We start from the raw sequence: 13,357 nt of genomic DNA, 5'->3' as shown, positions 1-13,357 counted from the left end.
ACGATTTTCAATTTTTTTGTAGTTTATTGCACTTTTTTGCAATTTATGTAATTACTATGCACTTAATGCAGACATATTATTAAAATCTAGGCTGTAATGGTTGTATTGATGTATAGCAACTTGAAATGCTCCCAAAAATGGCTCCACAGCATGTAAACATATAATATAAGCTCTGGCGGACTTGGTTCTATGGTAGGTCTTAAAGGGTTAATATAAAATTAGACGAATGCGACGCACCCGGATGATCAGACTTTCACCGGCCCCCGAAAGAAGCGCGACGCTTTCAAAGCGCTGTAGAGGAGTCGATGCTGAGAGCTCAGCCGAACTCTGACAGGTTTAAAGATCTTTAAGCACCACTGCATGTGTAATCCTGGCTACGGTGGCCACTGTGGGACAAACATGCTGGTCAACAAAGACGCATCAAAGTCTCTGTTGTTGTAGTCTTTACTCACACTGTAAGTGGAAACTGTTGCTGTGATCCGGCGCTATAGACTGAGAGAAGGAATAGGATGGCGTTTAGTTAAGGTGGCGTTGTCTCTTTCCTTCCTGTTGTGTGTTTGGTGAAGGATAAAACTCGTGTTTCATATCTCCAGTCTGAAGATGCAGGCATGAATTTAAACGCCTACGATTTCTCTCCTCTGCCTTTGGCGTCATGCATTTGTGGGCGGTCTCTAGCCACATGCATAAAATGTGATGTTTGGATCCGTCTCAGCTGTTGTGTTCACAGCTGGTGACACGGAGCTGCTGCAGTATTTGTAGTGGATTCATTCTGAGTTTGTTGGAGAACAGTTACACACTAATCACCTGAGAAATGGCGTGCTGACCTTTAGAGCTGCTGCCTGAAACGTCACTGCCTCAAGCTGCCGCCACGTCATCACGTCGAACCTGTGTTTGAACCTTTATGTTCAAACACAAACATCATGTTGTTTGTTTATGTTTGTCTTTCCAGGCTCGTACCTGCCAGCCAGTTACTACGCCTCCTCGTACGGCGGGAAGGTGGGGGCGGGCGAGGACGGCGAGAAGCCCTCCAGGTCAAGTCCGTCTGTGAAGCCGTCCAGCGAGGCCAAAGCTCTGGACCTGCTGCAGCTGCACGCCAGCCAGTACAAAAGCAAGTCGCCGTCCATCCAGGACAGCAAGACGCCACATGACCGAGAGCGGGAGAGAGAAAGGGAGGGCGACCGGCCACGCTCCTCGCCCTCGCAGCGCATCATGCAGTCCCATCACCACCTGGGATACCCTCTGTACGACCTGTCCTACCCCTCAGGTGAGCCTCGCCTGCTGCCTGTTTAGCTCAGGTGTTCTCGGACTGGAGGACAACCTGCTCAGTTTAGTGACCAGCCACACAGCCGTGGTGATGCTGACCTCCCATGATTCATAGCTGGAAAGGGATCCTCTGAGCCCGCCCACCTCACCCCACTGAGCCTGCAGCTGCTTTTAATGAGCGGCGCGTGCGAGTCTGTTTCAGTTCTGACATCCTGTCTTTGTTTCAGGCCTCTCGTCCTCCGCCATCGTCGCCAGTCAGCAAGCGTCCGCCCCGTCCATGTACCCGCCCGCACGGAGGTGAGAACGGTAAGACACACACACACACACACACACACACACACACACACACACACACACACACACACACACACACACACACACACACACAGCAGTTATGTGTGAGGACTGCGCAGGTGCTCATCACATCCATGAACATGCTTGGACCTGCTTCAGGCGTCTCAGTGCAGCAGCTCCACCTACTGGTCAGATCAGTGAATCTCAGTGTAAAAAAACCAGAGTTACTGAACAGGACATCAGCCTCCTCATCATCATCACCTTCTTCTTCTTTGTTTTAATTTCAAACCATTCCCTGGTAAAATCTTCTGACCCGTGATCTCCTCTCACTTTCCACAGGCACACCTGATTGGCCAGCCTCTCCGCCTCTCCGAGTCATGTGACTGGATCACGTGAAGAAGCGTTTCTGTTCCTGTGACATCAGTTCAGTGGTGTTCTGTGTATGTTTGATATCTCTGCCTGGACGTCCAGCCAACTGCTCCGACCCTCGCTGGACCGGATCCTGGTCCCTTTGGGTTCTGCTGGTTCTGGGCGGTCCCGTTGGCCAACAGGTGCTGCTGGGATGCAGAGCTCACAGTGACGTACCTGCAGGGACGACTGGGTGACCTCTGACCTCTTTCAGAAGGACGGGCTCAGCTCCGGATGACATCACACCGTTACCTGGATGCGTCTCAGCTTCACGTGAAATAAAGAGAACACTGGATGAAGGAGGGCCGGCCAATCAGAGGGCAGTATTCAGACTGCTTCCTTGTACTGACTGAGTGACAGGCTCCTCCTCCTCAGTGTGTAGCTGTAAACATGCTCTGTGTGTGCATGTGTGTGTGTGTGTGCGTGTGTGTGTAAATACTGTACAGAGGAATTATTTTAAAGAGCTGTTGGATGATGTTGGATTTCCTACTCTTCTTTTTGTCTGGTAGTCTCTGCCTCTGTTTTTCTACTGTTGTTGATCTGATATTAAACCTGTAGCTGGTGGAGCAGCGCTCGAGCTCAGTGTCCTCATTTATTCCCTGAAAACACCAGAGAGAAGCTGATGTTGTGAAACGTCTTCAGGTCCTGGGATGATGGGAGGCAGGAGGGAGTCGCTCAGATTAAAAAGGGTTCTTCTTTCAAAGCAAAAAGCTGGCAGACTCTGGTTTCATTGTGTAGAATAAAATATTTCCTGGTTTAAAAACATAAAACAAATGGAGAAATGTGCTTATGGATGTGGATCCATATATTATTCACTTTATTCAGTAATATGTGGCCTCGTTAATAAAGAACTGACCTGCCTAATGTACTGCAAAGCACATGCACATATAATTCAGGATCACTGTAACCTCAGTGGCTTTTAATAAACTTTATTTTGGAGTTTCATATTTTGATTTTGATTTTTCTAGCCATTCACATTTACTTAATGTGATAAATTAAGTTTTGGGCATGTGTGGCACTATGATATAGATGAATACATGAAAATTGCAGCCTCCCATTTTATTTTTATGCTTCAAGTCTCTTTTGGGGAAAACTACTGTTAATGTCTGTAATATAGGTTCCGCCAGCAGAAGGCGCTCGGTGTCTTACGCATCAGTAGCCGACACCTCGCTAGAAGAAGAGTGGTGCCGAGCTGGTGCACCGAGTAGTTCCTGTTACCTGCTGTTTGTCTGTTTTTACAGGTAAGCTGGGTTCCAAATAATACATATGCAGTGTTGGGGAGTAACGGAATACATGTACCGCCGTTACGTATTTAAAATACAAAATATGAGTAACTGTATTCCGTTACAGTTACCGTTTAAAAAGGTGGTATTTAGAATACAGTTACTTTGTTGAAATAAATGGATTACACGGCGGTACTTCCCTGTTTCATATTGTCGCGGGTCAGGACTGTTTGGGTTTTGTTTGACAGCTACGTTCTGTTGTTCCAGGCAGCGTTACGGTTGCCATGGTTACAGGGTGACGCTCTCTCTCTGTTTCCTGGGTGAGAGAGAGCGCCTTGTTGTCGAGTTTAAGGGTTGATAACGATGAATCACCAGCAGCTGTTGCTAAAAGCACCTTTGTTAGATAGCAAAGTATTTACAAATAATTCTCCCGTTCATTGATCTGAGCATGCGCAGAATGAGCCACAGCGCTCCTTTGATCCTTTGATCTTCTCAAACGATCGTCGTGACGTCACGGTCGACATCACATTCTCTGCCACACCCACCAAGACCTTAAATAGAGGAGCACGTTTAACAGTTTAATCAGAAAGAGCCAGTTGTTTTAGACAAAGCTAACCTTTGCATTTAAATCGTTCAGAGATTTAACTTTTTGACACTTTTGAGCTTTAAACCTTTAAAGAAATGTCACAGGAAAGCGGAGATCACGCAGACCCACTGCAGCGTACGACAGATGAACTCAGGCATGAAATCGCACGACTCAGGGTAAGAAACGCACAACTCATTCAAAACGGCATAGAACTCATTCAAAGCAACAGACAACTCAGTCGAGAAAACACACAATTGAGGCAAGAGATGGAAGAACTCACACAAACTGCGGTACATGTACAGCAGACAACAGAAAGACAATCTTTTGGTTCGTGGTGTCTTGAAGGTTTAACTGTTGTCGCATTTGTCTTTGGTCTTCCTGAAGTTGCTTTCTGGTTGCGCCTGTAAGATTTTCGGCTGAAGCGAATGTCCCGCTCTGTGAGGTCATGATTATTATGACCTCCACAATTACAGCAGAGCTGTAATTGTGGATGTGGACCAGTTACCCTTTAAAAACAGTAATGATGTTTTCCAGCCACAGTCCACCGACCTGTCATAAATACGCTGTGCTCTCCTTTGTTTGATTTAATTTTGCCCCTCATCTCTCAACCAGTCATGGCAGAAGACCGCCCCTCCCTGAGCCTGGTTCTGCCAGAGGTTTCTTCCTGTTAAAAGGGAGTTTTTCCTCTCCACCGTTGCCAGAGTGCTTGCTCATAGGGGATCATTTGATTGTTGGGGCTAAATTTTTGGATTTCATTTCATTGGCTTGAACTGAAAAACCTAAAAGTTCAGCTGAGGGGTTCACATACTGGAGAGCACTACATTTGTTAACTGCACTTTTTTTATTTGTAGATTTTGTAGTTCTTCCTACTACAAAAACTACAAATGAAAACAAGGCAGTTAGCAGCAAATGAAAATAAATAAAACACATTTAAAAAAATCTGCTACTGCTCTGTGTGTTTACTTCAGTGAACACTTGTATGTTTTTGTGTTAGAAGATTATAGATTGTCCAAAATATCCTACAGCCTGCCAGAGTCCGAAATGAGGATAAAACAGGAAGTTTGGCAGCAGTGAGTTCCTGCAGCGACCTCTCGTTTCTCTCCTCAGTGCTGCATGTTCGTGAACGTGAGCCTGGACGCGAAGGACGCGGTGAAAACTCTGAGCGCGCTGCAGTTCGGCTCCACCACACGGCAGGTGTCGCTCAGCAAAGCGATGCAGAAAAACAACAGAAACGCCAAATAGGACAGATGTTTCAGGCACGAGACGCCTTTTTGAGGGGACAACAACAACAATTACAAGTTACAAAGGAAAATCATTTTTACTCGAGTAATAAACGCATTTTTCAGCTTCACTGCACGAGGCAGAGCAATCACGTTTCAGCGGACATCATGGCGTCCGCGTGTCCAGCTGTGGAGACGACTTTCTTATCTTTACTAAGTAGAGACGTACAGGAAATAGTTGAGAGGGAAAGACCACGGGCCGGACTCAAGCCCGGCTGCGTTCCAGCCATGTGGGATGTGGTCGCTGAGCTCAGCCGACGTCAGAGACGACTTGGAGTCAAACGTACGACGCGTGTGCGTCTGTGGTCCTAGCTGCTGCCTCCTCGCTCCTTCAGCAGCTGCTTGAGGACGCTGGACTGTTTCAGCGCTCTCAGGTTAGAGATGTCCTCTGCGATGACCGGGATCTCCTCGCCGCGATGCTCCTCGTCACCCTCGCCTTCCTCGCTGTCAGAGAGCGTGCACAGGAGAGCGTCGTTCTCGTACGTGGGGAAGTAATACCTGCGGAGCGAGACGAAGTTTAGCGCTCAAATTAGTCCCAACTTAAAAAAGGACGCCGTTTTCATCAGCTGATAAAAATACTGTAAACATCTGTGGCGTTGACCACGTTCATCAGCAGCTGTGCGCCAGCTTTAAAGCCCGCGCTCTCGTTGGTTAATTGCGGATCACAGGCGCTTCGTTAAACCTACTGCGGCTGGTCCCAGGCGGACATCTCTGGCAGTTTCATCACGTGACCTTCAGCCGCGATGTGACGCAGGGCGTCCGCCCGGCAGTCGAACGTCCGCGTGCAGCCGTAGCAGCGGCTCTGATGGATCTGCCGCCGGATGAAGTTCACCAGTTTGACCTGCTGGTAGAACTTGAGGTCTGAGGGAGGACAGAACATTAGAAACACTCAGAAGGAAGAAATAGAAGAAGACTGCGCTCGGTTACCACGGAGATGTCACTCACTGAGCTCGGTCTTAAGGAGGTGGAGGTCGAAGCCGTGAGCCTCCTGCAAGATAATCACAAAACAGAGAGATGTCAGGGTCACGCAACGCCGCGACGCTCGTTACAGACTTGATAAATAACAAAACCAGAGAGAAACGTTTCTGCCTCTCAGGTGAACTCGTCACTCGTGAGCAGAAAGTCACGTTTGGGAAACTGGTTCCAACTTTAAACCAGAACGTTTAATCAGTGACAAAAATCTGACTGCAGTCGACGTCGGATCTTAGATTTGATTTATTGTTCACGAGTGTTCAGTCTAATTGTTGAATGTTGTCATTGTGTTTCTTAAATTTGTAAGGTCTGAGTTCAGTCTATAGGATCGAGACTTTGTCTCTGACCTCTCCAGCCTCTCTGTGCTGGAGGAGTTTTTATTGCAGATACATCCTGACAGATCTGCTTCTTCTGTTGTTGCTTCCTGCTTTTATGATCACACACACACACACACACATTCTCACATGCACACACACACACACACACACACTCTTACACACACACACACACACACACACACACACACACACACACACACACGTTCTTACACATGCATATACACACACACACACACACACACACACACACAGTGCCTTGTCTTAGAACCATTGGGGGGTTTTATGGTGGGAGGTGCTTGTGTTGTATTGTAACTGTGATGTTAATAAATAGCTACGGGGAAGCTGCTCTTTGAAGGATTTGGGCCTGAGACAGGAGCGTGGGCTCCAAGAGCTGCTTCTTGACCAAAAACTTCCCTCGTTAGCGAGTGAAAAACCGGCTGAAGATGTTCCGTTATGTCTTGTTTTCTTCATGATGAATAAGTCTCTAAACTAGCGGGGCATGTGGAAACACAGACCCAACGACGAGGAAACATTTTATTTGCTTGTTAAAGTTTTGACAATCATGTATTTATTTGGAAACTTTTCAAAATAAAAGGCGCTTCATTTTAAAAGCTCTTCAGCTTCGGTCCATCTGTGTGTGAGGGCACTTTTTGAGTAAAATCCATGTTTTGTGCTAACGATGGATTCACATGTTTGCAGAGACCTCAGGAAGCAGATCGTTTCCTGTTGGCGTGCACCGTCTCCGTTCTCCCAGAATCCTTTGCAGAATCGTTTCAGGGAAGAAAAGCAGAAAACAATATTTTCCTTCTCTGAAACTTCTACGTTCCCGTACCTTCATATGCGCGTAGATCTGCTCCAACGTCTCCGATTGGTGATCACAGAACAGACACACTGCAGAGACCGGATGAGCCTGCCAGTCCGACCAATCACTGCGGACGATACGGAGATGACACGAGCAGACGTTCACACAGGATCAGAGGAGGAGGAGGAAATGGACTTGATTTAAACTTTTGCATCCATGCACTAACTGCACCATCTGGTGGTAGAAACTGGTATTACATGCACGTGCAGCCCGGCCCGGTTTTTGCCTTTAACACGACACACAGCAGTCTGTATGATACGAATCAGGACACTTTAGTTAATGTCGTCCTCACAGAGCTACACGAGGATACTTACTCATCCTCATCATCCACCAGCTCACGGTCATCTTCACTTTGCACCTCCTCCCACGTTTTTCCCAGTTCCTGACAGGACAGGAAGGACGCTTTAAAATCAGAACAATACATTCAGGTTTGCGTTTGCTTCTACAGAACTGCTTCGTTTATCCTGACGTGGAAGCGTGTGGCAAGTGCGTCGCTGGCTTTTACCAGGTAGTTGATGACGTAGAAGCGGTCGTACTCGTGGTTTTTGGCGCTGATGCGGCGGTGAGCTTTTTTCCTCATGTGATCCTTCAGCGTGGTTTTATCTCGAAAAGTTTTCTCGCAGTACAGACACTGCAGACTGAAGCGAGGGGAGCAAAATGAAAAGGCGCGCGAAACAAAACTTAACGCTGTGAGTAAAAAGCAACGATTAGCGTACCTGTCCAGTTTGTCCTGCAGCGTGTCGAGGAACTCGCTGCAGTAGACGATGTTGTCCGGCAGTCCGATGCTGAAGGAATGCTCTCTGGCCATGTGGTTCAGCAGAGACGACCTGGAAACAGCACGTGGAGCCATTTTTATAAACAAAAGAAAACATCAGCTGACATCATCACTGTTAGCACTGCGCTGCAGTCCTTTGGGCTTCGTCCACAAGTTGCATGGAAGCTTAACTGGAGGTAAAGACACAGATCCACACAAGAACTGTGGTAAACACCAGTGAGGAGCCATGAAGCCAGATAACACACACCAATGAGTTAAACTGCAGGAATGTGTTAAAGACATAAAGACTTGGATGGCCGCTAACTTTCTGCTTCTTAACTCAGATCAAACTGAGGTCATTGTACTCGGCACTGAAAATCTTAGAAATATGGTATCTAACCAGATTCTTACTCTGGATGGCATTACCTTGGCCTCCAGTAACGCTGTGAGGAACCTTGGAGTCATTTTTGACCAGGACATGTCCTTCAACGCACATATTAAACAAATATGTAAGACTGCGTTCTTCCATTTGCGCAACATCTCTAAAGTTAGAAATATCCTGTCTCAGAGTGACGCTGAAAAACTAGTTCATGCATTTATTACTTCCAGGCTGGACGACTGTGATTCATTATTATCAGGATGTCCTAAAAACTCCCTGAAAAGTCTTCAGCTAATCCAAAATGCTGCAGCAAGAGTCCTGACAGGGACTAGAAAGAGAGAGCAGATTTCTCCTGTTTTGGCTTCCTGTTAAATCCAGAATTCAAAATCCTGCTCCTCACATACAAGGTCTTAAATAATCAGGCCCCATCTTATCTTAATGACCTTGTAGTACCATATCACCCTATTAGAGCACTTCGCTCTCGCTCTGCAGGCCTACTTGTTGTTCCTAGAGTATTTAAAAGTAGAATGGGAGGCAGAGCCTTCAGTTTTCAGGCCCCTCTTCTGTGGAACCAGCTTCCAGTTTGGATTCAGGAGACAGACACTATCTCTACTTTTAAGATTAGGCTTCAAACTTTCCTTTTTGCTAAAGCATATAGTTAGGGCTGGACCAGGTGACCCTGAATCCTCCCTTAGTTATGCTGCAATAGATGTAGGCTGCCGGGGGATTCCCATGATGCATTGAGTTTTTCCTTTCCAGTCACCTTTCTCACTCACTATGTGTTAACAGACCTCTCTGTATTGAATCATATCTGTTATTAATCTCTGTCTCTCTTCCACAGCATGTCTTTATCCTGTCTTCCTTCTCTCACCCCAACCAATCACAGCAGATGGCCCCGCCCCTCCCTAAGCCTGGTTCTGCTGGAGGTTTCTTCCTGTTAAAAGGGAGTTTTTCCTTCCCACTGTCACCAAAGTGCTGCTCATAGGGGGTCATATGATTGTTGGGCTTTTCTCTGTATCTATGAAGCGCCTTGAGGCAACTTTTGTTGTGATTTGGCGCTATATAAATAAAATTGAAAATTGAAAATTGAAATTGAGGAGCCAGTCACACCTTCATGCCTTTCATGAACCAGCGCACACCTGCACAGGTCTGAGACCTGACCCTTAGCAGAAGAGGAAGAAGGATGAGGAGCTGCACTGGTCTCAGATCAGCTTCTTGGTTCAGGCTCAGACATGTCACTGAATGATGTTTATGGAATTATGCGTCAAAGCAGCTTTTTGGGGGTTGGATCATAAGAGGATGACTACAGGAAGCTTTAATCTAACACACGTGAGGTTTCCAGGACTGATGGGAATCCTGCGGCGCTTTACCTGTTTCCCGTGAACTCGTCGCTGCAGAACATGCAGAGACGATGGAAGCTGCTGTCGTCTCGCTCCTTCTGCTGCTGCTCCAGGACCTCCTCCTGTGGGAGCACAGAAGAAGAGCTCAGAGGAATTCTTCAGAAAACTACCTCAGAGTGCTCAGATATTTAAAGTGCAGAGGTTACAACGACACAAAGCGTGTAAAATCATCACTCAAATCTGCAATTTTTCTGATTTTTCCTGATTTTCAGACTTTGCCTCAAAATAAAGTTTAAAAGAAACGAAACTTCCAGCAGCACAAGATTCACTCAGGACGCTCCGAGTGTCACGTCTCCTCACCAGTCGTTTCTGCTGCAGCTTCTCTCGGAGGACTCTGTCTTCTGGAAGGACGTCACACAGCAGGAAGTAGTCCTCCTGCTTCTCTGTCAGGTCAGCGAGGAAGACGAGTTTTTAATGAGTCATTAATCAGAGCTGGAGGAAGCGTGCGTGGTTCACTTTGAAAGGTCAGGTCCTCTGTGGGCTTGAGTGAACTCACCGACTGGGCCCGTGGAGTTGGTTTTGATGACGCTGCAGAAATCTGTGACAGGCTGCTCGAGGAATCTGCCCTTCCAGTACAGCAAGTACCTGATGGAGGAAACTCGTCAGTAAAAACCGCAGCCAGGTATCCAGGCGCACAGAAACACTTCATCACGGTTCATAAAAGCAGCACACTAACAGGCGTGGACATGCTGGACTTGTTGTATATATTTATACTTGTAAGGTAAGGGTTTCCCCCCGTCACCCCAAATAATCACAGTAAGTCTTTGGTGAAATGATTGAGTTCCAAATGCTAAAAACATCCAAACGTGTTCCCGAGAGTTAAACGAGTGAGCCGGAGCATGTGTGGTTCGTACTTTGGGACGTCTGCGATGAGTTTGACGTCGGCGATGACAAGCTTGTGCTCCATCAGCAGGTGTCTGAGGAGGACGTCTTTCCGCGGCGGTGGGACGGACTCAGAGCAGAACAGGCAGACCAGCGGCTCGGAGCCGGGACATTGAACACCGGGAGGGCTGGAGGTGTCCGCCGGCTGATCGGGGAAACACAGCGGCTCCAGAATGCTGTCCTTAGCTGAGAAAGCAGAAGAGAGACTACACCTTATATACCACACACACTCTACTCCAGACCAGGTGAGTCCAAACCAAGTGGAAGCGAGAATGTACAGCCTGGCATGAAGAAGCATTTCCGTCTGATTTACAAAAATCTGTCTGTATACAATTATTTTCATCACCCGTGGGGACAAAACTATGATCTAAAAGTTAAAAAAAAATTAATAAATTAAATAACTCATTAATCGAGCTCAGACTTTACACGCTGTTAAATCCTGAATAAACTTCACAGCTGTCAGACTGAGTGTACTGACTGAATATAGAGATTGCTGTATAATCAGAGTTAGCAGCCCAGCTATTTCCTAGCCTGCTAGCTTAGCCGGGCGGGTTCCCGCCTGCTTTTCTGATTTTTTTAGCCTTTTTTCTGCTGATTGTGAATTCCCACAGACTCGGAGAGTCACCGACACCCAAACCTTTGCACGCAGACCACCAGATATCAGCATTAAAGCCGCAGACACGTTTAAAAAGTCACACTTACCGTCTTTACTCGGCTCGCTGGCGGCCATGTCTGGGGTCACGTGGTACAAATAACACAAATCGAACCAATCGGAGGCCGTAAAATGCCAACGAAGCGCCTTCACGGACCCCCGGTAAAACACGAATTAGAAAAGGTGCATTCAAGTGGTTCAAGGAAATATAAAAACTTAAGTTTCGAAAGCTGAAGGTTAATAAATGTGAATGAAGTTGACTAACATGTAACATTGGACGTTGTTGCATATATATAGCAAATAATATAAATCACATGAACACTCAGATCCTCAAGATAAACCTGAGAGTGTTCTCTGAACATGAAAGTTTAGTGTTCATAAATCTCCATTTATTAACATCACATTAGCATATGTGTCCTCCCCTCTATTACAAATTTTTAAATGAAACGTTATTTGTGAATGTGTACCATGTGTACAGGTGTAAGGTTCCCTAAAATAAAAGTCTGAAAATAACGTTTGAGTTTCTGTACAGGGGGGGCACAAGAAGGCTGGATATGGTGCAAATCCTTAAATAAATGACCCAAGTTTTATACGTGAAGTCAGTTTTAAGGTGGAGTGGCTGCTGATGACACACAGCTCATCATCCAGCTTGGATTCGGGAATTCACTGGAAGTACGTTTAGTCAAAGACCACTGGGGGGCACAAACAGCTCGGTGTTCATCCTGCAGTCTGACTCACTCTCAGGTTTGGTGCTGTTATTCTCAAAAAAACAAAAAAAAACTATAGATAAAAGCAATGACAGCAATACTGCATAAATAATGAACCTTTCTCCCTTCAAGCACAGAATGAAAATATGAAAACACACTGTCAGCTGTTTTTTTTAATATTGCAAATACATACATGATGTGATGTCATGCCATGGTGATAATCTCATATATGACACGTTATTATGACTCTGTAATCACCGAAAAGTGCTCAGAGTCAGTCTTTGTTTTTTAGTCCAGCATAAAAAACAAAGTATTTCACAAACACTTTTAACCAGTATATAAAAAAATCTTTTGAGTTTTAAAAGTTCATGTTCACTGGCGCACACACTACCAGACACTCCTTCTCCATGCTTCATGGTGGGAACCATGCATGTAGAGACCATCGTTCACTTTTGTGGAACCAAAGATCTCAAATTTGGACTCATCACACCAAAGCACAGATGGTCTAATGTCCATTCCTTGTGTTTCTTGGCCCAAACGAATCTCCTCTGCTTGCTATTTGACCATAAAGGCCTGATTCACACAGTCTCCTCTGAACAGCTGATGTCGAGTGTGTCTGTTACCGGAGCTCTATGTTGCATTTATCTGCGCTCTGATCTGAGTAGCTGTTAACTTGGCTGGTGGATGAATGTATCCTCAGCAGCAGAGGGGACTCTGGGTCTTGCTTTCCTGGGGCGGTCCTCGTGTGAGCCCATTTCATTGTAGCGCTTTATGGTTTTTGTGAAGTTTTTGCAATTTCCTGGATTGACAGACTGTTGTTTCCTTCGCTGATTGGTTCTTGTCAAATAGAGCTGTCAGCTGTGTGCTAGGCCTGCACAATAAATTTAAAATTTATTGTCATCGCAACATCAGCCTGTGCAATGGGCCCGTTGCAAAAGACGGCGTAAACCGCGATAATTTGGTACCTTAAAATGTTTACACATGTGCTTTAAAGAATTTGCCAATCAAAGAAACCCCTTTACACATTTGACCAGTCGAATAGAGCCCTTCACGGCATTAACCAATCAAATGGATTAGAGGCCCGCCTCCTATGTAGGTGGGGAGCGAACAACGCTGCAGCAACGAGTCGGAGTTGTAATGGCTGAGAGCGAGACGCATGACGAGAACGCTACTGACTATGAACTCGTGGCTAAAAAAATAGTACCTCGCTTATTTGGAGGTACTTTGGATTTGGTAAAGACGACCTTCTCCAAACACAGGTGCTCTGCAACACTTGCCGAACACTCGTGGCAACCACCAGAGGAAACACGAGTAATCTCCACCATCATCTTCAACAACCACAGAGAACAGTTTGAAG

General features: G+C 46.1%; 2 protein-coding genes across 3 annotated transcripts; one reads left to right on the top strand and one right to left on the bottom strand.

The window, feature by feature from the left end:
- The first annotated feature begins 910 nt into the window (after positions 1-910).
- On the top strand, positions 911-2,542 carry LOC148102332 (zinc finger protein 609-like). Of its 2 annotated transcripts, none has more exons than XM_087844231.1 (3): positions 911-1,264; positions 1,491-1,560; positions 1,897-2,542. In XM_087844231.1, the coding sequence occupies exons 1-3, from the start codon at positions 934-936 to the stop codon at positions 1,904-1,906; spliced, it is 411 nt and encodes a 136-aa protein (XP_087700357.1). In that variant the 5' UTR covers positions 911-933; the 3' UTR covers positions 1,907-2,542. The 2 variants fall into 2 exon arrangements, with proteins under 2 accessions (XP_087700357.1, XP_087700358.1); XM_087844232.1 differs by having other exon boundaries at positions 919-1,264; positions 1,491-1,569.
- A 2,531-nt stretch (positions 2,543-5,073) lies between these two features.
- znf277 (zinc finger protein 277) lies at positions 5,074-11,380 on the bottom strand. The gene is made up of 12 exons (XM_087844230.1): positions 11,344-11,380; positions 10,614-10,827; positions 10,256-10,344; positions 10,060-10,142; positions 9,730-9,821; positions 7,943-8,053; positions 7,732-7,864; positions 7,541-7,608; positions 7,197-7,293; positions 6,000-6,042; positions 5,741-5,915; positions 5,074-5,552 (listed from the first exon to the last, which is right to left on the bottom strand). Exons 1-12 carry the CDS (start codon positions 11,369-11,371, stop codon positions 5,363-5,365), a joined length of 1,323 nt encoding a protein of 440 aa, XP_087700356.1. The 5' UTR covers positions 11,372-11,380; the 3' UTR covers positions 5,074-5,362.
- Positions 11,381-13,357: the final 1,977 nt, after the last annotated feature.

This window comes from Neolamprologus brichardi, chromosome 7 (assembly GCF_056152115.1).
Source record: "Neolamprologus brichardi isolate AB-2024 chromosome 7, ASM5615211v1, whole genome shotgun sequence".
Lineage (NCBI taxonomy): Eukaryota > Metazoa > Chordata > Actinopteri > Cichliformes > Cichlidae > Neolamprologus > Neolamprologus brichardi.
The sequence above is the reverse complement of the archived record's forward strand: the minus strand, read 5'-3'. Positions and strand labels throughout refer to the sequence as shown.